Below are 24,953 nucleotides of genomic sequence, written 5' to 3' on the forward strand. Positions count from 1 at the left end.
GGGGGTGGTGGTGGTAGTGATGATGGTGGGAGGAGGGAGAGGGGATGGTAATGGTGATGGTGATGGAGGTTGTCATGGTGGTGGTAATGGTGATGGTAGTGGTGTAGGTGGTTGTGGTTGTGGTAGTGGAGAGGGAGAGAAGGTGAAGATGGTGGTGGTGGTTGTGGTGGTAGTGATGATGGGGGAAGTGGCAGTGGTGATGGTGGTGATGGTGGTGACAATGATGGGGAGAGGTGGAGGTAATGATGATGGTGATGGCAGTGGCGGTGGCAGTGATGATTGGTGGTAATGGGATGAGGTGGTGGTGATGGTAATAGTGATGGTACTGGTAATGGTGACGATGGTGGTGATGATAGAGATGCTGGTGGGGAGGTGGAGGTGACAGTGATGGTAACAGCAGTGGTGGTGGTAAAGATGATGGTGATGATAGTAGGGCAGGTGGAATTGGTGGTGATGGTGGTGGTGGTGGTGGTGGTAGTGACAATGGGGAGTTAAGTGGAGTTGATGGTAATAGTGATGGCGGTGGTAGTGATGATGGTGATGATTGGGGAGGTGGTAGTAATGGTGAGAGTGATGGTATTGGTAATGGTGATGGTGGTGGTGATGGTAGTGACGATGGTGGGGGGAAGTAGAAGTGATGATGATGCGATGGTGGTGGCAGTGGTAGTGCGAATGGTGGTGCTGGTGATGGTAATGAGGAGGGAGGTGGAATTGGTTGGGATAGTGATGGCGATGGCAGTGGCAGCAGTGGTGGTGATGATGGTGGTGATGAGGAGGGAGGTGAAATTAGTGATGATGGTGATGGCAATGGTGGTGGTGGCAGTGGTGGTGATGATGGTGATGACAGTGGTGATGATGTTGGGTGGAGGTGGAATTGGCAGTGATGGTGGTGGTGATAGTAGTGGCAATAGTGGGGAGAGGGAGAGATGGTGGTAATGGTAATGGTGATGGTGGTGGCAGTGGTGGTGAGGATGGTGACAGTGGTGACTATGGTAGGGGGAGGTGGAATCGGTGATGATGGTGATGGTGATGGTGGTGAGGATGGTGACAGTGGTGACTATGGTAGGGGGAGGTGGAATCGGTGATGATGGTGATGGTGATGGTGATGGTGATGGTGATGGTGATGGTGGTGGTGGCAGTGGTGGTGATGATGGTGATGACAGTGGTGATGATATTGGGTGGAGGTAGAATTGGCAGTGATGGTGGTGGTGATAGTAGTGGCAATGGTGGGGAAAGGGAGAGGTGGTGGTAATGGTAATGGTGATGGTGATGGCAACGGCAGTGGTGGTGATGATGGTGATGATGGTGGTGATGATGTTGGGCAGAGGTGGAGTTGGAAGTGATGGTAATGGTGATGGTGATGGCAGTGACAGTGGTGGTGATGATGGTGATGATGGTGGTGATGATGTTGGGTGGAGGTGGAGTTGGAAGTGATGGTGATGGCGGTGGCAGTGGTGGCGATGATGGTGATGACAGTGGTGACTATGGTAGGGGGAGGTGGAATTGGCGGTGGCAGGTGTGTTAACTATCATTCAGTCACTTCCAACTCCCAGTGGCCCAAATGTGCAGAATAGAACTTCCCTCTAAGGCTTTCCAGGATATAAGTTGTTGAAAGCAGATACCCAGGTACTTTAACATGGGCTCATTAGTAGTGAGGGCTCCCCATCTGCCCCACCCAGAAAATCCTGAAAAGTCTAGTTGGACTAATTCAATATTATTAAGTGGATAATGATGATAAACATACACAATTGCCTTAAAATAAGTAAGGGGAAAAAGGGGGGTTTTGACTTTGTAAAGATTTCTTCATTATGTTGTTGCCCTTTCATGCATTATAAAACAATTTAATTTACTTTTTATGTAAAAATTTCCAGGCAATCAAGAATAATTAAAATCAGTAACAGTCACTCTTTCTGGTCCATTTTACTTTTCCCAAGTTCAGATACTCCTCAAATGTCATTTGATTTCTGAACCTTTCTTACTACTGTGATTGAAGGCAGATATTCTCATACTCCACTAACCTCAGGCACTAAGATGACATTTTAGTCTGCCAGAAATTAATTAGGATAATTTTAATGAGGTTTTCCTGTATAAGAGTTACAGAAATAGTAAATTAATGCCTAGCACGAATGTATACAAAACTTGCCCACTCTTTTCTGCAAGGGGGTAATTGCAAAGTCAGTTATAAATGCATTTGCATTACCGAGTTGAACAACAAGGTTAATTTATTTACTTTAATTTAGGTACCCATTTTAATAAATATCTTTTTGGCTGATATTTTAATACAATTGTTATACTAGATATTTAACCAATTGATAATATATTAGCAAGAAATTTTTTTATTTCTGTCACTGATCCTGACTATAGCAGCCCTGTGGCAGAGGGTAGAGCTACCTACAGTGTTTTCTAAATTGTGCTCACTAACAAAGCAGGCTCCCACATCTTTTGAAAGCAGAGAAGCTGGTGGGTTTACTTCCAAGTTTTCAGTTAGCAGCTGGGATTACCCATTGAGTCACATGAGCTCTTGATACTAATATATTCAATCAAACCAGAGTAAAGTCACTACCATCAAGTCAATTCAAACTCATAAGGACCTTACAGAACATAGTAAAACTATTCCAGTGTTTCCACGTGGTAACCTTTATGATTCTTGACAGCAGATTTGTCCAATGCAACTCGTCTTTTTATTTCTTCACTGCTGCTTCAATTGGGTGTTCACTGTTGAGCCCAGTGAAATGTAAACAGTGAAAACTTCAATCGTTTCTCCAACTATCACAATGTTACCTATGGGTTCAATTGTCTTTGTCTTGTGCTGTTGATGTGTAATTAATATTGAAGGTTATATAGTCTTTGGTCTTCTTCAGCATGGGCTTCAAGCCTTCACTTTCTGCAATCAAGGTTGTGTCATCTATAAGTAGTTGGTGAGTCTTCTTTCAATCCTGATTCCACATTCTTCTTTACATAGTCTGTTGTTATGTGCCGAGTCACCTGTGACTCATAGAGATCCTATGTACAACAGCCCTAAAACATGCTCTATAACACACCTACCCCCATTACCTCAGTCACTGAACCAATTCATCTCATTGAGGGACTTCCTCTCTTGCACTGTCCCTCCACCCTCCCAAACACGATGTCTCTCTCCAAGGACTGGTCCTGCCTTGTAAAATGTCCAAAGTATGTCAGACGAAGTTTCAGAATCCTTGCCTCCAAGGAGCGGCCTGGTCTCACCCTCTTCAGGACAAACCTGTTTGTTTTCTAGCAGTCCATAGTATATTCAGTACTCTTCTCCAGCACAAAAGCTCAAAGGTATCAATTGTCTTCCTTAGTCATTGTTCAGCTTTCTGATGCCTAGTAAGTAACTGCAAAGACCATGGCCTGAATTAGGTGCACCTTAGTTTTCATACTGACTTTGTTGCTCTTCCATACTTTGGAGAGGTCTCTGACAGCAGACTTTCCCAATGCAATTTGTCTTTTAATTTCCTGGCTGTTGGTACCAAGAGTGTTGATTGTGGAACCAAGCAAATTAAAACTGTTATATAGTCTAGCTTCTCAAATTACTTGCTCTGCATACATATTAAATAAGTATAGTAAAATTATATAATCCCAACACACACTTTTTCTGATATTAAACCAATGTGCCCTTGAGAATAAAGCTTCATCTCTGAATTTAATTAATGTTTAACCTCCTTGCTGAAGAAGTTGACAATAGTTAAATAAAGAGATAAAAGTCGGTTGAAAAAGATATACATAGAAGTCCAATTAAGTATAAATATATAGTAAATCTTTTCATGAAATTAAATATCCTACCTGATTGGTATTGTTGGAATTGACTCCTAGCTAATCCACCAGTGGGTTTTCTGAGGCAATAAATCATGAGAAGAGATTGCCCATCTCTCCCACAAAGCAGCTGGTGGATACGAACTGTACACCTTTGGGCTGGTGGCACTGCTCCTTACCACTAGGCCACCACAAGTCTCTATACTACTTGATAGTAACACTTTTACTCCTAAAGTTGTTGGAAATTCTGAGTGGGAGGATACCAACTGAAAACTATTCAAATTCCCTTCCGTGTGGTCTGTACATGATCTTTGCTCATAAGAGCCCAAGAAAGCTTTTTTCCCTCCCCATATTCCCGAACCACCCATTCCACACCCATTTTACCAAAGATCTTATCCATGGAAGCATCAGAGGGCAGCGTGCAGTTAAATATAGAGAACTGTCTCTTCAGTCTTTCTGGTATGTCATTGCGTCCACCCCCAGGATGGATCATGGCAGCCAAAAACTGGATATCCACTATACTAGTAAACTCCCCAGGCTTCTCAAGGTTGTAAAATCCATTCTGTTCCATCAGCTGCCGTACAATCTCATTAGTGACCTGTGAAAGACAATCTTCAGAATTGAACATCATGCATTCACATTCCCACAAGGCAACACCTTGAAGGGACCAAATAATAGACTTCATTGAAGTTCCTAAATTGATTGTTCCTAAAGCAGGAAAATTCCGTCTCAGTTTCCTAGTTGTTGTTTAGCTGTCATAGAGTTGAGTAGAACTCACAGAGACCTTATAAACAACAGGTGTGAACTCTGTCCTATGCGATGCCGTCCTCATCATCTCTAACACACTTGAACCCATTGCTGCAGTCACTTGTCCATCTACCTCACTGAGGATTTCCCTCTTCCACTGCCCCTGCTCCTTTTTTAAGCAGATGCCCCTTTCAAAGGGATATCTCCTTAAGGGGCTATCCAAGCCCCTCCTAACAACATGCTCAAAATACAGAGGACAAAGTTTTGCTAATCTTGTCTCTAAGAAGCACTCTGGATATACTTCAATAAAACCCTAGGGAGCTCTGGTGCCCTAGTGGCAAGAAGCTGCACTGCAATCCCAGAGGTGTGCAGTTGGAAACCACCAGATCCTCTGCTGGAGAAGGAGGGACAACCTCCTCCTGTACCAGTCAGATCCGATTTGACAGTACACACACCAAAAATAATAACAAAAAATAAAAATATTTAAAAAAACCAAACCCCTAAAAGCTCTTTGTGTGTTTTTTGTGTGTTATTTTGTTGGATTTTTTTGTGTGTTAACCCATGGGATATTCAGGACTCTCTCCAAACACCACAACTCAAAGACATCAATTCTTCTGTCATCTGTGTTCCTTATGCAACCCTGAAGTGCATGGTAAGTGATTGAAAAGATGATGGTCTGGCTCAGGCACACCTTAGTCCTCAAAGTAACATCATTACTCCTCAGTAATTTGGAGAGATCTCAGACAGCACATTTTCTCAGTGCAATTTCTTTAACTGTCTAGACTCCTAGACTGCAGCCTTAACAGAAATGCTCCAAGTATATAGCTTGAAAGAGAGTAAGTTTATTTTTCACAGTTCTAAAGACTAAAAGTCCAAGTCACTATTTTAAAATTCCAAGTGAATTATATTCTTCTAAGTAGCCCAGATGTTCCTTGATTGCATCCATCTTCCTCAGTATATATTTACTTCTGTGTCTAATAAATTCTTTTTATAACTCGGAAGTGATTATGTTTATGGCATACCTTATATTAATATGACTTTATTGCTACAACAAAAGAAAATACTACTTCCAATAGGGGTTAGAATTCTAACATACATTTTTAGGGAACATATTCCACCCAATGGCCCACCAAGATAACAAATAGTTCTGTCTTGGAGAGAGTGAAACCAAGGTTCTCCTTGGAGGTTAGAATTTTCTTTTTATCATTCTCTTTAAGTTTTTTATTTACAATTATTTTATTACTTTCATGACATTTCTCGACTCCTCATTTTTTTGAACCTCTTGTAAGATGTGGGGGGAAAAGTGGATATAGTAATCTCATAAAGATTTGACTAATGCTATTATAACAAATAAAGTTTTTTATATTACTTTGATTTATTTACAAAGTTTGAATACATTATTTTTAGGATTTTGAAGCTCTGTCTCACATACTTTGAGTATGTCGCCAGAACGGATTGGCTCTTGAAGAAGGATGTCATGCTTGGAAGAATGGAGGGACAGTGCAGGAGAGGAAGAGGAAGACCCCAGGTGAGATGGATTGATACAGTAACTAGGGCAATGAGGGTAGGTATGTTGGAGTCAGTGAGACCACCTCAGGACAGGGCAGGCTTCAGAGCTGTTGTACACAGGGTCACTATGAGTCGCAGGCAACTTGTCGGCACATAACAACAATAACAACAATTCCACCAAAATCTTTCATCGAAGAATAAATCAATCCTGAATTAAATAAAATAAAAGATAATAAAATGAACATACCTGGTCTCCCCATTCATTGATTATTGGCATATTCACATCATCAATAAAAATAGTCATCTTTTTTCCTGCTGGTGGGCCATATGTCGTACCCATGCGTTTATCCACATAGCTCTCAACTGTTCTCTGTTAAACAAAAAAGCCAACAGAAAAATCTAGGAAATATTCCCTAATACATAGTAAATGATATATAAAAACATTTTTGAGAAACTTTGAATTGACAGGGAATAGTAAAACCCTTAATTTTCCTTAATTCTTGCACAAAGCTTGAGATAACTAAATTCTCTTTCACAACATGCATAACCTTTAAAATCTCTGGTGTAATGCGCTGTTGTTATGTGTTGTACAGTGGGAACCTACTCCTGGCTCCCCCTCTAGTGCAGAAGTTATAAACAGCATGGGCGGAAACTGCATATCTTTCTCCCATGGAGCCGCTGGTGGATTCAAATTGCCTGCCCTTGGATTTGCAACAACTTTTTACACACCAGCAGAGCTCTCTTAAGAGTAGAATTATAATTAACAGAAATTTCAAATTGGCTGAGGCACATCAGTATACTTTTTTTTTAATGTTTACAAACACTTTGGATTTCTATTCATTCATTGTTGCATTTTCCTCCCTGCCCACCCGTCCCCTCCTCCAGTTCACTCTTCTCTTTGAAAAGTAAAAGAAAAATTCTTTCATTGGTATACAATCCCTGTATGGAGTCTTCATTACTTCAGTAAACTTTTATAGTCAATTTCTTATTTTCCCCTATGTCAATAACCCTATCCCCTCCATATTCAATCTTGGAGAAGGTGCAGTCAGAGAGCTCCTTGAAGGCAAAGACAATGAAGTGTCGTCTCACATATTTTACACATGTTACTAAGAGAGATTGTTCCTTGTAGAGGGACATACATCATGCATAGAAAGGTGGAGGGATGGTAAAAGGAGAGGAAGAGCCTCAACCAGATGAAATGACATGGTAGCAGCATCAATGGGCTTGAGTGTGTCAGAGATAATAAGGATGGCACAGAATAAGACAGGGTTGAGGCCAGTTGTTGAGTTTGTACTAGACTTCACGGCACCAAACAACAACAACTCCATATCCAAACACCTTGTTGTTAGGTGGCATCCAGTAGGTTCTAACTCACAGTAAACCAGAACAAGGCATTGAGCATCCTTTCAATAGTAAGTATCCTTGAGCCCACTGATGCATTATCCATGTCAATCCATCTCGTCAAGGGTTTGCATCATTTTCACTAACCCTGTTCTTTAGTAAGGATAGATGCTCTTCACTAAGGCTCTGTTTCCCTTGATAATGTGTTTGAAATGCAGAAACCGTCTACCCATCCACCCTTCTATGGAGCATTTGGTTGTCTTTCTTTCAAGACAGATTCAATCATTCTGTTGGTCGTCTTATGGTACAGTCAATACTCTTCAACAACGTTAATTCAAAGACATCAATTCTTCTCTGGTCTTCTTTATTCTCTTCCCAGCTTTAGCATGCATATGGGACAGATGGAAAATATCACCCCTGGTCCAGGTGCACCTTAGTCATCAAAGTGATGTCTTACCTTTTTAATACATTAAAGAGATCTCTTGTGGTAAATTGGCTCAATTCAATACTCCTTGTGATTTGCTGGCTGCTATTTCATGGGCAATGGATCAAAGGTCCACTAGCTGGATCAAACGTGTTAGCCCTGATAAAAGTTGCCCTATAATCAGAGACTAGGTTAAACAGTGCTTTTTAAGTTCTGCATATTTGAAAATTGTATTTTCATTGAAGGTCATTCTTAAATGATATTAAATTATATATTTATGCAAGATCTAAGCTCTTTAGATCTTCACTCTGAGCTGCATAACCTTTCAACATCTGAAGGCTATATGTTCCCATAATTGAAAAGACTGCCTGCTGGCCTTAACAATGTGATGAAATACAGGCCCATGTTTTGTGCCAGATACAATTACACTGCATCACTTCCATCCCTGGCTTAAGAGGGTGAACAAAGTATACCTACGTCTCCTTCATCATGCCTGCATTCTGGGTTTAGGAGGTACAGAAGCTATGCTATACTCTACAAGAAACATATAACCCAAAATCTTGAAATATTCTAAAAGATATGAAAACTGACTTGAAGGTGTTGGGAGTGGTTGACAGAGCATTAGTGGTGTAGTGCATTCCATGAAAGACTACTAACTCAAAGGTCAGTAGTTCAAATCTACCTGTCACTCTACAAGACAAAGACAAAGCAGAATCCATCTGTTAAGATTTACAGACTCAGAAGTCTTTGGGGGCATTGCCATGTGTTAGGATCAACTTGACAGCAGTGAGATTTGTCTTTAGTTTGTGAAAGAAGTTAAGAGAGACATGAGGATGGGGAAAATATTGGCTATATTGGTCTCATTTTCATGATAGTTTGCTATAGTTTGGAAATTAATAATTTTTATGTATATGCTGAATAACCACAATATCATTGAGAGAAAAAAAATTTTATCAGGTGCCACCAAGCTGACCACAAGACACAGCAGCCTTATGAAACATAGAACTGAACTCTGCCCTATCCTCTGCCATCGTCACTATCTATGGTATGCCCTTGACTTTTGGTACAGTTAGTGTGTCAATCATCTTGAAGATGGTATTCCTCTCCTTTACTGACCCTCCACCTTCGTGCGCGCACGCGCGCGCGCGCGCGCGTGTGTGTGTGTGTGTGTGTGTGAATCTATACCTATATTTCTATCTCTATTTCTATCTCTATATGTATCTCTAGCTATCTCTCTATCTATCAGATAGATTACATCCATGGAAAGAATGGCTGGAGAAGCTCTGTGTCAGCTGTGAAAACTAGGCTAGGTGCTGATTGTGGAACAGACAACTAACTACTCATATGCAAGTTCAAGCTGAAGCTGAGGAAAAGTAAATTGAGCCCACAGGAACCAAAATATGACCTTGAGTCTATTCCATCTGAATTTCAAAACCATCGCAGGGACAGGTTTGAGGCTTTGGACATTAATGTAGAAGGATATCAAGAATATCATCCAGGAAGAATGCAAAAGGTGATTACAAAGACAGAGGAGGAAGAAAATACCAAGATGATGTCAGAAGAAATTCTGAATATTACACTAGAGCACCAAGAAGCCAAAGCAAAGGGAAGAAATCAAGATTTTCAGGAGTTGAGCAGAAGATTCCAAAGGGCAGCGCAGGAAGACAAAGTAAAGTATTACAATGAAATGTGCAAGTAGCTGAAGTCAGAAAATCAAAAGGGCCTAACTCACTTAGCATTTCTTAAGCTGAAAGAACTGAAGAACAAATTCAAACCTCAAGATTCAATACTTAAGGATGCTTTGGGCAGAATATTGAACGATACAGGAAGCATTCAAAGAAGATGGAACGAGTATACAGAGTCAGTGTACCAAAAGGAATTGGCGGACACAAAAGAATTTCATGAAACAACGTATGAGCAAGAGCCTGTGGTGGTAAAGGAAGAAGTTCAAACTTCTCTGAAAGAGTTGGCAAAAACAAGGCCATAGGAATCAATGGCATACTGATTGACATATTTCAACAATATGTGCTCACCAAATTGTGCCAAAAAATCTGGAGAACAACTACCTGGCTGCCTGACTGGAAGAGATCTATATCTGTTCCCATTCCAAAGAAGGGTGATCTGACAGAGTGTGGAAATTATTGAACAATTTCATTGATATCATGCAAGTAAGATTCTGCTGAAGATTATCCAAAAACGACTAGAACAGCACATCAACAGATATCATGCAAGTAAGATTCTGCTGAAGATTATCCAAAAACGACTGGAACAGCACATCAGCAGAGAACTGCCTGAAGTGCAGGCTGGCTTAGAAGAGGCCATGATACTAGGAATATTGATGCTAATGTCAGATGGATCTTGGCTGAAAGCAGAGCATAGCAGAGGAATGTCTAACTGTATTTCATTGACTATGCAAAGGCATTTGATTATGTAGGTCACAACAAACTGTGGCTGACTCTGAGAAGAAAGGGAATGCCAGAATACTTGATGGTGCTTATGCAAAACCTATACTTGGACCAGGAGGCAGTCATCAGAACAGAACAAGGAAACACTGCATGGTTCAAAATTTAGAAGGATGTATGACAGGGATGTGTCTATCTCCGTATGTTTTCAATCTACCTATGGAACAGATTATTCAGGAGGCTGGGCTCTATGAGGAGAAACATGGCATGAGGATTGGAAGCAGATTCATCAACAATCTGCTTTATGCAGATGACACAGCCCTGCTTGCTGAAACTGAGGAGGACATGAAGTGCTTGCTGCAGAAGCTCAAGGACTGCAGCCTTCAATATGGGTTGAAGTTCAACAGGGGGAAAAAATATTCTCACCACTGCACCAATTGGCAGCATCATGATAGATGGTGAAGAGATTAAGATTGTTAACAGCTTCAGTTTGCTTGGTTCTACGATCAACACTCTTGGTACCAGCAGTGAGGAAATTAAAAGACAAATTGCGTTGGGAAATTCTGCTGTCAGAGATCTCTCCAAAGTACTAAAGAGCAAAGATGTCAGTCTGGAGACTAAGATGAGCCTGATACAGGCCATGGTCTTTGCAATTACTTGCTATGCGTCAGGGAGCTGGACAATGACTAGGGATAATAGAAGGAGAATTGATGCCTTTGAGCTGTGGTGCTGGAGAAGAGTACTGAATACACCATGGACTGCTAGGAGAAGAAACAAGTTCATGTGGGAGAAGGTGAAACCAAGCTGCTCCTTGAGGCAAGAATTCTGAAGCTTCATTTGACATACTTTGGACATGTTGCAAGGTGGAATCAGTCCTTGGAGGGTCATGCTTGCAGGGGTGGAGAGACAGTGCAGGAGAGAAAGATGGATTGATTCAGTGACTGGGGTAATGGGGTTAGGTGTGTCGGAGACAATGAGATTGTCACGGGATAGAGCAGGGTTTAGGGCTGTTGTACACATGGTCACTATGAGTCACAGGGGACTCGATGGCACATAACAGGAACAACAAATGTATATGTATATGTATAAGTATATGTATATGTATATGTATATTTGTTGTTCCTATTATGTGCCATTGAGTCCCCTGTGATTCATAGAGATCTTATGTGCTATATCTCTGAACTTTGCCCTGAGCCAATCTCATCATCACTGATAGAACTAATACAATTTCTCCAGTCAATGAGTCAATCAATCTCATCTTGGGTCTTTGTCTCCTACACTATCCCTCTACCCTTTCAGGTACAATGTCCCTCTTCAAATACTAGTCCCTCTTGGTCACATTCCCATAGTATGTCAGATGCAGCTTCAAAATCTTTGCTTCCAGGGAGCAACTTGATTTCACTCTCTTTAGGACAGACCTGCTTGTTCTTCTAGCAGTCCACAGTATGTTCAACACTCTTCTTCAGCACCACTCAACTCAAAGGCATTGATCCTTCTTGTATCATCCTTCATTATTGTCCAGCTCTTGGGTGCATAGCAAGTAAATGTGAAGGCCATGGCCTTGATCAGGCCAACTTTAGTCTCCAGACTGACATCTTTGCCCTTCAGTAATCTAGAAAGGTCCCAGATAGTAGACTTTCCCAGTGCAATTAATCTTTTGATTCCTGACCGCTGTTGCCAAAAGTATTGATTGTGGAACCAACTTATTAATCAGAGTTATTATCAAACTCAATCTCTTTTCTATGTATCATGAAGCTGTCAATTGTCCCAGTGGTGAGAATCTTTGTTTTCTTAATGTTGAGCATCAATCCATATTGAAGACTACAGTCTTTGACCTTCTGCAGCAAATCCCCCATGTCTAACTCCTTTTCAGAAAGCAAGGTTGTGTCATCTGCATAACGCAGATTGATGAGACTTCCTCCAATTCTGATGCCACGTTCCTCCTCATATGATCTGTCCTGCATATAGATTTAAAAAGTATGGAAACAGGATGCATCTCTCATGCACACCTTTCCTGATCCTGAGCCATGCAGTGTTTCCGTGCTGCTCTGACAACAGCTTTCGGGTCCAAATAAAGGTTTCACATGAGCACAATTAAGTGCTCTGGGATCTTCATTCTTCTCAAGGTTAGTCACAATATGTTGTGATATACACAGTCAAATGCCTCTGTCTAGTCTCTGAAACACAGATATACACTTCTCTGCTACTCTCTGCTTTCAGTCAAGAGTCAGCTAGCATTGGCTATGATTTACCTAGCACCACAGCCTCTTCTAAACCCAATCTGCACATCTGTCAGTTCTCTGCTGATGTACTGTTTCAGTCTTTCCTCGATAATCTTTGTCAGGATCTTGCTTGCATGTGATATTAGTGATATTATTTAACAATTTCCACACTCTGTTGGGCCACCATTTTTTGGAATGGGCATGAATACAGATCTCTTCCAGTCAGTTGGCCAGGCAGTTGTCCTCCAGAATTCTTAGCATAACCTGGTGAGGGCATCCAAGGAATCATCTGTTTGCTGCAATATGGCAATTGTTATTCCATCAATTCCTGCAGGCTGTTTTTTAGCCAATTCCTTCAGACCAGCTTAAACTTCCTCCGTCAACACCATTGCCTCTTAATCATATAGTTTCATTAAATTATTCTGTATCAGCCAATCCTTTTTGGTATAGAGCCTCTGTGTACTCCTTCCATCTTCTTTGATGTTTCCTGGGTCGTTCTACATTCTGCCTTCAGCATCCTTAAGTATTGCAACTCCAGGCTTGAAGTTGTTCTTTAGTTCCTTCAGTTTAAGTAATGCCAAGTGGGTTCATCCGTTTTGATTTTCCAACTCCAGCTCCTTGCACATTTGGTTATAATACTTTGTTTTATCTTCCTGAGTTGCCTTTTGAAATCTTCTGTTCAGCTCCTTCTTGATTTCTCTCCTTTGCTTTGGTTTCTGGGAGCTCTAGCACAATATCCAGTCTCTTCTGACATCCAACTTGGTCTTTTCCTTCTCCTTTGTCTTTGTAATGAGGGTGTACGCCAGGGATGCATCCTGTCTCCATACCTTTTCAACATGTATGCAGAGCAGATAATCCGAGAGGCTGGGCTCTATGAGGAGAATTGTGGCATCAGGATTGGTGGAAGATCTATTAACAATCTCTGTTATGCAGATGACACAACCCTGCTTGCTGAAACTGAGGAGGACCTCATGCACTTGCTGCGAAGGGTCAAGGACTGCAGCCTTCAGTATGGACTAAGGCTCAATGTCAAGAAGACAAAGATTCTTGCCACTGGACCTATTAGCAGCGTCAGGATGGATGACGAAGAGATTGAGAGTGTTCACAGCTTCAGTTTGCTCGGCTCCACAGTCAACACTCTTGGTACCAGCAGTCAGGAAATCAAAAAGCGTATCGCGATGGGAAAGTCTTCTGTTAGGGACCTCTCAAAGGTACTCAGGAGCAACAGTGTCTCTCTGGAGACTAAGGTGCACCTGATACAAGTCATGGTATTTGCAATCGCTTGTTATGCTTCAGAGAGTTGGACAATGACTAGGGAGGACAGAAGGAGAGTGGATGCTTTTGAGATGTGGTGCTGGAGAAGGGTACTGAATGTACCATGGACTGCCAGGAAAACAAACAGATTCATCCTGGAGAGGATTAAACCAAGCAACTCCTTGGAGGCAAGGATTCTGGGGCTTCGTCTGACATACTTTGGACATGTTGCAAGGAGGGACAGGTCCTTGGAGAGGGACATCATGCTTGGGAGGGTGGAGGGAGGGCGCAAGAGGGGAAGACCCTCTATGAGACGGATTGATTCGGTGACTGGGGTAATCGGGATGGGTGTGTCAGAGGCGGTACGGTTGGCGCAGGATAGAGCAGGGTTTAGGACTGTTGTGCATAGGGTCGCTGTGAGTCGGAAACGACTCGACGGCACATAACAACAACAACAACATGAATGATAATGCTCAAGGCTTCAAACCTGTTCTTGAGATGGCCTTTAAATTCTACTGGGATAGACTTGAGGTCTCATTTTGGTTTCTGTGGATTTGATTTTCTTTTTCTTTAGCTTCAGTTTGAACTTGCGTATGAGTAGTTGATCATCTGCTCCACAATCAGCACCTGGCCTAGTTTTCACAGCTGAACGTGAGCTTCTCCAGCAAGTTCTTCTGGAGATGTAGTAAATCTGATTCCTGGGTAGACCATAAGGTGAAGTCCATGTGTTTATGATACATTTTATAGACGACTGGACCCTCCTGACAACATGACCAAAGCATGTGGGGCAGTTTCATTATCCTGAACGCGAAAGAACGTGCTGACTTTACTTCCTCCAAGATCGAATTTTGGTAATATTTTGGTAGTCCAGAGGCTATTAAGTACATATCTCCAACACCACAGTTCAAGGAAACACTTCTCCGATAAGCCTTGTTTATTGTCCAAATTTAAGATGCATAGGAAGCAATTGAAAATACAAAAGTGAAAAGTCTCAATATTTCAAAAATCTATCATAAATATCTCATTTCATTCCCACCATTGGACATCACTATATTGTTGCCTCTCTCATGATTTTAAATCATGTTTAAAAGGATGTAAAAATAAAGGAGAAAGTGGCGGTATACTGAGTTAAAACAAATTCTCTTTCTCCAATCCAAAAGAGAAAGAATTCCTTATTGATGACGAGGAACTTTAACAGTGCAATATGCAACCATGAAGCAAGGCCATGATAGACACAAAAAGTCTCTACTTCTGTCCTTGGCAATCTTCAAAGTTTGGTCATTTCAAATTGGGGAAGTCCTACAATTTTAATAAATAATGCCAAGATATGTGAATATTTCTCAACTTTTATGGTATAGAATGGCATATAATGCATTCAAAAAAGCTTCTTTAAGTGATAAGACAAAAATAATTTCATATCCCACTATTCCCTTGACAAAAATGCAAGCTCTCTAACGTGAAAGGCTAAATTTAGCTCTGCTAGTCAATGAGTTGAAATGCATAAGGCAATTAATAATCCCTTAGCACCTCGTCCATACAGCAAACTAGAGCCTTCCAGAGAGTTCATGTCCATTATGAGAACTGACTGGCACACTAACATATGATGTCCTAGTGGCCTGCAAGAGTCACAGTGGGATGACAGGGTCATACAGAGCCATACCTCCATGTAGCAGTTTTCTTTCCCAGAGAGGTAACCCTAGCTTCTCTGAAATAACAGGAAATCATTTGTAAAATGTGTATGTTAAAGAATAGTAGACAAAATAAGATAGAAAAACAAGTGAAGGGGAGGAAATGGTAAGTAGTTGGTGAGCCTATAAGCTAAGGCTTCCTTCTGTTTTCAGAACCACTGCTCATTCAGTAACTCAAACTCATTGTCCACGAGGAATAAGTGACTTCTAGCTGACCCACCATGGGTTCCGGAGGCTGCAAATTACACAGGCGGGATGGCCCATTCTTCTCCACGGAGACAACTGTTCAATGGTTACCTAATAAATGCTAGAATTTGGTAAAGGCTTCGTAAAGGCTGGAAATACAGTTGCAAGTTCTACTCCATCAAACACGTGTCTACTTGAGAATTTTTGGAAAATTATATGCCTGTTCTAAGGATCGGATTAATGCAGGTGAGGTCTCAAATCCCTGCGAATCAATGATGTCCTCTCCACTGCCGTTTCAGGATGCGTGACTGTGTGTGCAAATATGTGTGTCTTCACTATCCATGACATCACTTCTTTTCTAAATGTGACAATAATAGTAATAATTAATCACAAAAATAATCTATCGCATTTTCGCAGAATTAGATTCAGTGGATTACAAAATTTCAGCAGAGGCAGAGTATGAAGATTTTTACTATATATTATATTGTGTGCAAAAAGAATATCCTGCACATTCTACAAAAAAGAAAATGAGTTCGTAAACTTAGTTGTTTTACCATTCAAAGTAGAATTTGGGTGATCTCCCAAAATAAAATATTGTCTTTATCAAAAATATTGACTTTAAATTGCTCAGATCCCCCAGCAACAATAACAAAGCTCAACAGGGAAGTGAGCAACAAATTCTGGTGAGATTATGCCGCAATTAAAACTCTTATTCACTGCTAGTGGAAATTTAAAATGGTACACTCTCTATGGAAGGTAGTCTGGTGCTTTCTCAAAAAGCTGGAAATAGAAATACCATTTGTCCCAGCAATTCCTCTATTGGGAATGTGCTCTCAAGAAAGCAGGGCCAGAATTCAATTCTTGCTTCCAAGAAGCCACCTGGCTTCACCCTTTTCGGGAAGGACCTATTCGTTCTCTTAGCAATCCATGGTATATTCAGCACTCTTCTCCAACACCACAACTCAAAGGCATCAATTCTTCTTCTATCATCCTCAATCATTGTCCAGTTCTCTGATGCATAGCAAGTAATTGCGAAGACCATAGTCCAAATCAGGCACACGTTAGTCTCTAGATTGGCATTGTTGCTCTTCAGTACTATGTAGTGGTCCCTCACAGCAGATTCTCAATGCAATTCATCTTTTGACTTCCTTACTGCTGGTACCAAGAGTATTGATTGTGGAGCCAAGCAGATTGTTGATGAGACTTCCTCCAATTCTGATGCCACATTCCTCCTCATAAAGTCCAGCCTTCTGAATGATCTGTTCCTCATATAGATTGAAAAGGTATGGAGGTAGGATGTATCCCTGGCATACAACTTTCCTGATTTTGAACCATGCAGTGTTTCCTTGTTTTGTTCTAATGGCTGTGTTTTGGTCCAAGTATAGGTTTTGCAAGAACAAAATCAAATGTTCTGGAATTCCCATTCTTCTCAAAGTTCCACAATTTGTTGTGATCCACACAGTCAAATGCCTTTGTCAGTCAATGAAATACAGATAGACATTCCTCTGATACTCTCTGTTTTCAGATAAGATCCATATAACATTTATTATAATGTCCTTAGTGCCAAGACCTCTTCCAAACCCATCTTGAACATCTGGCAGTTCACTATTGATGTGCTGTTCCAGTCGTTTTTGAGTAATTTTCAGCAGGATTTTGTTTGCATGTGATATTGATAATATTGTTCGACATTTTCCACACTCTGCTGGATCATCTTTTTTTTTCTAATGGAAATAAATATGTATCTCTTCCAGTCAGATGGCCAAATGGTTGTCCTCCAGATTTTTTGGCACCACCTGGTGAGTCCATCGAGGGTGGCATCTGTTTGTTGAAATATGTCTATTGGTATGCCATCAATTCCTAGTGCCTTGCTTTTTGCCAATTCCTACAGAGCAGCTTGAACTTCCTCCTTCATCACCATTGGCTCTTGATCATGTGTTGTGTCAATAAATTCTTCCGTGTCAGTCAGTTCTTTTTTTGTATAGTAACTCTTTGAACTCACTCCTTCTATCTTCTTTTAATGCTTCCTGAGTCATTCAACATTCTGCCCACAGCGTCTTTAAGAATTACAACTCAAGGCTTGAATTAATTCTCCAGTTCCATCAGCTGAAGAAATGGTGAGTGAGTCCCTCCCTTTTGATTTTCCAACTCCAATTATACTTTGCTTTGTTTTCCTGTGCTGCCCTTGAAATCTTCTGTTTAGCTCCTTCACATCTTAATTTCTTCCCTTTGCTTTGGTTTCAGCACTGTAGTGTTCTCATCTGACATTCATCTAGGTCTTTCCTTCTTCCTCTGTCTTTGTAATGACCTTTTGCATTCTTCATGGATGATATTCTTGATATCCTCCCACAGCTCATCTGGTCTTCTCTCATTAGTATTAAAGGCCTCAAACTTGTTCCTGAGATCATATTTAAATTCAAGAGGGATAGACTCAAGGCCAAACTTTGGTTCTTGTGAATTTGATTTTATTTTCTTTAGTTTCAACTTGAACTTACAGTATTATATTAATAATTGCATGTTGTTTTGTGCCGTTGAGATGGAACGAGCCCATAGTTTACCATCCAGTGGGTTTTCAGAGGCAGTAAATCACAGGGGAGGAGATGGGCCATTCTTCTGCCACAGAACAGCTAGTAGATAAGAACTGCATTTGGTATTGCGGCACGGTTTCTTACCACTAGACAACCAGAGCTCTAAATAATTGTATAATACTATAATTATATAAAGAGATCTGGTGGTCTGGGGGAAGGAGTTGCACTGCAAATCCAAAGGTAGGGGAATCAAAACTACTAGGTGCTCCTTGGGAAAAAGATGCACAATCTCCTTCTGCATGATTTAGCCTCTGAAAACCCACTAGAGGGTCAGCTATAAGTAAGTGCTGACTCGACAGCAATGAGATAGATAGAGAGATAGAGAGATAGATAGATACAAACAGATTCATCCTAGAGAGGGTTAAACCAGGCTGCTCCTTGGAGGCAAGGATTCTGAAGCTTTGTCTGACATACTTGGGAAATGTTGCAATGAGAGACCAGTTCTTGAAGGGGGATGTCATGCTTGGGAGGGTGGAGGGACAGTGAAGGAGAGGAAGATCCTCTATGAGGTGGATTGATTCAGTGACTGAGGTAATGGGGGTAGGTGTGTCAGAGACAGTGAGATTGGCACAGGACAAAGCAAGGTTTAGGGCTGTTGTACATAGGGTTGCTATGAGTTTCAGGCAACTCAATGGCACATAACAACAAATATATATATATTTGTGTTTCATTGACTATGCAAAGACATTTGACTGTGTGGATCACAACAAACTATGGTTAACCTTGAGAAGAACAGGAATTCCAGAACAGTTGATTGTGCTTATGGGAAATCTATCTATACTTAGATCAGGAGGCAGTAATCAGAAAAGAGCAAGGAAATATTCCATGGTTCAAAATCAGGAAAGGGGTGTGTCAAGGATGCAGCTTTTCTCCATACCTTTTAAATCTAAATGCAGAACAGATCATTCAGGAGGCCAGCCTTTATGAAGAGAATCAGGATTGGAGGAGGTTTCATCACCAACCTATATTATGAGATAACACAATCTTCCTTACTGAAACAGAGTAGGACCTAAAGAATTTACTACAGAAGGTCTTCAATATGGATTGAAGCTCAACATCAAGAAGACAAAGATTCTCACCACTGAGCAAATTGGCAGCACCATGATGGATGGAGAAGAGAATATGGTTGTTAACAATGTCAGTTTTCTCAGTTCCATAATCAACATTCTTAGAACTAGTAGCCAAGAAATTAAAAGATTCATTTCTCTGGGAAAAGTCTGCTGTCAGGGACCACTCCAAAGTGCAAAAAAGCAACGATGTCATTATGGAAAATAAGGTGCACCTGATCCAGGCCATGGTCGTCACAATTATTTGCTATGCATCAGAGAACTGGACAATAACTAGATTTGACAGAGAATTTATGCCTTTGAGTTGTGGTGCTGGAGAAGGGTATTCAACACGCCATGGACTTCCAACAGAAAAAACAGGTTTATCCTAATAATGTACACTGCATTGGAACAGATGAGGGCGAGAACTGTTTAAAAGGAATATATGATTAGGCATTATTTGCATAACAAGAGTCCAGAAGAAGAGTTGCATAGTAAAGTGGACTGGGGGAGCGGGGTGTACAACAATGAAAGAATTTGTTTTTCAAAGAGAAAAGCAAACTGGGGGAGGGGGAGGCAGGGAGGAAAATATACAACAATGAATTAATGGAAATACAAGTTCTCTATAAATTTTCATTAAAAAATCCCAATTAAATAAAAAAAAACCCTACCATCAAACTCACTATAGTCAAGTTGATTCCAGCTCCTAATATCTATCCATCCATTGGGTTTCTGAGGCTATAAATCTTTACAGGCAAAGGCTGCACATCTGTCTCTCACAGAATAGCTGGTGAAGTCCAACCACTGACCTTTTTGTTAGATGCCCAACATACAATACACTGTGTCACCAGGGATCCTCATAGCCATAGCTAAAAGTGTCTCTATTTTCTACACTTGACATTTTCTATCTTGTTTTCCACTTCGCACAATGCACCCCCCAACCTATCCATTCTTCTCTAGAGAAACTGTGTCAACAGTAGTTAAGAACTGTAAGCATAATTTGGAGCCATTCCTCTGGAGAAAGAGGAGCGGTCTCCTTTCATAAAGACTGACAGCCTTGGAAAGCCAGCAGAGAGTGTCAGGGGTCAGAATCGACTGGATTTTGTAAAACCACAAAACATACCATATAAAATAACCTCCCAGGAAAACAAACAAAAAAACCAACAGAGGATCCTGGAGAGAGTGCAACCAGGTTGCTCCTTAGAAGCAATGATTCTGAAGCTCTGTCTCACATACTTTGGGCATGTGACCAGGAGGGACCAGTCTCTGGAGAAAGACATCGTGCTTGGAAGGGTAGAGGGACAGTGCAGGAGAGGAAGACCCCGGATGAGATGGATTGACACGGTACCTGGGATAATGGAGGTAGTTTGTCAGAGACAGTGAGATTGGCTCAGAATAAGACAGGCTTCACAACTATTGTACATGGCACATAGCAATAATAACAACAACACTATCATTCTAAGATAATCCTCACAACTGAGCAAGTAAGTAACATCAAGATACATGGAGGAAAGACTGAAGTTGTCATGGACTTTATTTTACTTTGCTTCACAATCAATGCCCATTAAACAGTCAAGAAATCTAACCATTTATTATCTTGCATTGGGAAAATCCTCTCCCAACGATCTCTCTGAAGGGCTAGAGAGCAAGGTTGTCACTTCAAAGACTAAAGCGCACCTGAACCAAGCTGTTATCAACTTGGGAAACAGAGGTGGGAAGAGGTATATAGAATTAGGCATGAACCAAGAGCAAGGGATTCTTCCAACCTAATACCTCACCATGGATTCAGGAGGAAGTGGACTAGGGGTAGGTAGATAAAAGAAACTCAAATACAGGACAGATGTGAAAAGCATATTTCCTAAGACAAACTAACAGCCTTTGATCCAAGATAGGCCCAAAAAAGATGACTCCACATTTTAACGCTAAAGTAAGAATGACACATAAGAGAAGACACAGGCTGGGGGCTTATATTTCACAAAGCAAACACTGCAGTCCAGTAGGTTTTTACTCAACAGTGACCTTCCACTGGGTCTCCATGATGAATATTTTTTTAAATTATGATGTGAATAAAATTTACAAAGCAAGTTGGTTTTCTGCTCCATCATTCCAATACTCATGATACAGCATGGCCTTTCCAATCACTTTCAATACATCTGAAAGTCAGACAATGAATAAGGATACCAAAAGAAGAATCAGTGCCTTTGAGTTGTGTTGGAGAAGAGTGCTAAATATTACGTGGACTGTCAAAAGAACAAACAATTTTTTTGGAAGGTGTTCCTTAGAGGCAAGTATAGTGAAACTTTGTCTCACATATTTTGGCCATGTCGTCAGAAGGTGCTAATCCTTGGACAAAAAATCATGCTGCAAAGGGTGGAGAGTCAGAGAGAGAGGAAGACCCTCAGTCACATGGATGGACACAGTGACTGCTGCAATGGTCTTGAGTGTATCAGATGATGAAATGGCACAGTATAGGACAGGGTCCACATTTGTCCTTTATAAGTCACTATGAGTGATCCTCAACTTGATGGTACATGTTTTTGTTATGTGTCATGAAGTTGCCCATAACTCATGTCAACCCTATGCACAATAGCTCTGAACTTTGCACTATTCTGAGCCAGTCTCACTGACTCCAACACACCTACCCCCATTGCACCAGCTACCACATCAATTCATCTTAACTGGAGTCCCTCCACCTTTCCAAGCATGATGTCCTTCTCCAAGGTCTGGTCTCTCCTGACCATGTGCCCAAGGTATGTAAGACGGAGCCTCAAAATCCTTGACTCCAAGAAGAAGCTTGGTTTCACCCTCTCCAAGGCAGCCTTCTTTGTTCTCCTGGTGGTCCATTGTGTACTTGACACTCTAGCACCACAACTCAAAGGTTGTGGTGCCACATATCAACAACAAAAACAACAACAATGTCTCTACATAATTACACCATTTTCACTTCCACCCTATGATTCTGATTGCCATTAACACCTCTATCCAATTCTCCTATCTTCTGGGCATATGGACTCCTGCATTTTGTCATTGTTGTTGTTGTTTAATTTTTTCTTATTTTATACTGGTTTACCTACATAGTTTATAAAGTCCATATATATTGTTTTTCACTGCTGTTTTGACCAGCTATGTTTGGTCATTATAGATAGTGACTGCTTCCCTGATCATGCTGTTCCCCTTATAGGTCTATTATATGAATTCCACTTCCAGATAAGAAAATAAAAATGCTCACAACTGCAACAAGAGGCAACTTAAAGATAAATGGGGGGAAGATTAAAATTGTCAAAGATTTCATTTTACTTGGATCCACAATCAATATCCATGGAACCTCTCCACAGGAGAAAGATGGGCCATCCATCCCTTCCATGCAATTTCCTGACTCTGACAACCACTGGAGGATAGCTATGAGTCACTTCTGACTCATCAACACATAATAACAACAACAGCAGCATTATTAGGCTGAAATTTGAGCCATGGAGTGAGTTTTGCTCCAGGTTCAAAGAGAAACTAAAAGTCATAGTCTTGGGAGTTATTAACAGTAAGCAACTGCCTATCTTTCTTGCTCCATAGAATGGCTAGTAGTTTGGAACCATCTTTTAGTGTTTTGGTTGAGGGATGGGAGTGGATTGTTTGGTTGGGGTTTTTTTTGTGGGGTTTTGTTTTGTTTTCCCTTTAAGCCTCTTGTTTAGAGTCAACACGACCTGGAGGAAAGCCTGAGCATTTAAGGTCGGCCCCTAAGTCTCCAGTTTGGAGGCTGATGAGTGAAGCAGTTGGATTCCAAAAGGTGAAGTTGGATGTTATACACCACACCAAGACAGCTCCTGACTCAGGTTGAGCTGGGGAAACTAGTAGTATTTCTTTCAGTTCTGGACTAAGCATGCTCTATGAGTTTCTCTAGAGATATTTTAAACAATATGGAGATCTTAATACTTTAAATATACTTTCAATTTCTCCACAATTTAAAATTGTAAATTGTAATTTGACTAGAGACAGATTCTACTGCACGTGAATAGCAGATGTAAGGTAGTACTATCCCAGAAGAGACAAGGGTAGATACAATAGGAGATCTGTCATGGCTGACGACAGGCAGAGTAAGATCCAATGGACACATGCATAATGGAAAATAGTTCTGAGGTTCCCGCGTTTGTAACAGCCTCGGGCGGGCTGATGACACCAAGTACCTGAAACATCAGGGGTGTCGTTGCTGAAGAGAAGTTGAGACTCTTGGTCATGTGACTTTCAGGATCATACTTTGACATAAACCCTTTGATTATGACCGTTTTGGCAGTCCCTTGTTCACCAATTAACAGCACAGCCTAAATGAAAGGGGTTGAGAAAGAAAGAAAATTTGATGGGGAAGGGAAAGCGTTCTCAGTGGATCAACAAGCCAAAATATACTTTCTCTCAATTTATATTTGAGACATAATTATTTAATCGCCATTGGAAATATTCAAATCCAAAGTGTCTTCTACTAGCTTATTTACAAAATTCAAATACAAATTTGAATAAATTCTTTCAATTTCCTCACCCCCTGCCCCGACCCATCAAATTGTACAACCCAATGATTAATCCTCCCTTCCTCCTGCACATCCACATCCCTCTGCTTCCAGCTTCTCCCACCCCTCCTGGATCCTTATACTCATTCTACAATAACGGTCCTATACAATATTTGTCCTTGTGGGACTGAGTTATTTCACTCAGCATAATGCTCTCCAGTCCCTCCCAAGTTAGGTAATCATTTGCGAGGTTAGTGCTCCTGCATGCTGCATAGTATTCCATTATGAGAATGTACCATAATTTCTCAAATCCAAAATTATTACTGAGGAATAATAAAAGAATTACGCTAAATTATACTAACTTGGGTGAAGAGCAACATGAAACATTCTAAATGAAATGGAGGCTGTCTTATATTTTCAAGTGGGGCTATCAAACACTCTACGTTTAGTAAAACAGAGAGCTGTACCTTGCCCTGTTTGGCAACTGTTTCAATCAGAAAGTCGGTCCTCACATTGTCAACATTTGGCACAAGGATGGAGCTATATTCAGGGGTGATGTGTGAAGGATATACGTACTCCTCTGTGCGTGTGTTCCAGTGCCTCCATTTACCTGCGGTGAGCAGAGGACATTCCCAATGTCACATTCCTGTTAGAAATTTAACTTTTGTCTATAACAAACAGATATGCTTGAAATCATCCCAAGGCACTTTCCAATACCCCTGGCAAAATAAGAGATTGAAGTATATACATATGTGTAACCTCCAGGTCAAAACTTCCCCAAGCATTTCTTTCAAAGTGACAATGTTAACAAAGGACAGTGATGGCTCAGTGACAGTACACAAATCCCCACTGGGAAGTCTGAGGTCCGTCCCTGACCAGTGCATCTCATGCACAGTGACCAATAGTGGGTGCCTGGGTGGAGGACTGGGTGTTGCTCTGATATCTAACAGCTCTCAGCAGAGCTTCTAGACTAAAAATGGACTAGGAAGAAAGGCCTGGAGATCTACTCCATGTACACTGCATTGAAACAGATGAGGGAGAGAACTGTTTAAAAGGGATTTATGATTAGGTATTATGGTCATGACAGGAGTACAGAACGAAGGTTGCATAGTAAGAGTGGACTTGGGAGGGATTGTATGACAATGAAAGAATGTTTCTCTTACTTTTCAAAGAGAAGAGCAAACTGCGGGGGGAGGGGTGGGCAGGGAGAAAAGTGCAACAATGAATGAATGGAAATCCAAAGTCTCTGTAAATTTTCATTGAAATTAATAATAATAAATAA

At 41.0% G+C, this 24,953-nt stretch overlaps 1 protein-coding gene across 1 annotated transcript in view; it reads right to left on the reverse strand.

Moving 5' to 3' along the window:
- DNAH5 (dynein, axonemal, heavy chain 5) overlaps positions 1-24,953 on the reverse strand; it is a 382,826-nt gene that overhangs the window by 167,617 nt on the left and 190,256 nt on the right. The window contains exons 46-49 of the mRNA XM_006895016.1: positions 24,139-24,281; positions 23,357-23,491; positions 6,278-6,400; positions 4,159-4,372 (exon numbers count right to left, since the gene is read on the reverse strand). Coding sequence (XP_006895078.1) covers positions 4,159-4,372; positions 6,278-6,400; positions 23,357-23,491; positions 24,139-24,281 — 615 coding nt within the window. The remainder of the gene's footprint in view (positions 1-4,158; positions 4,373-6,277; positions 6,401-23,356; positions 23,492-24,138; positions 24,282-24,953) is intronic.

This window comes from Elephantulus edwardii, unplaced genomic scaffold (genome assembly GCF_000299155.1).
Source record: "Elephantulus edwardii isolate Elephantulus edwardi_28Jun2011 unplaced genomic scaffold, EleEdw1.0 scaffold00153, whole genome shotgun sequence".
Classification (NCBI taxonomy): Eukaryota; Metazoa; Chordata; class Mammalia; order Macroscelidea; family Macroscelididae; genus Elephantulus; species Elephantulus edwardii.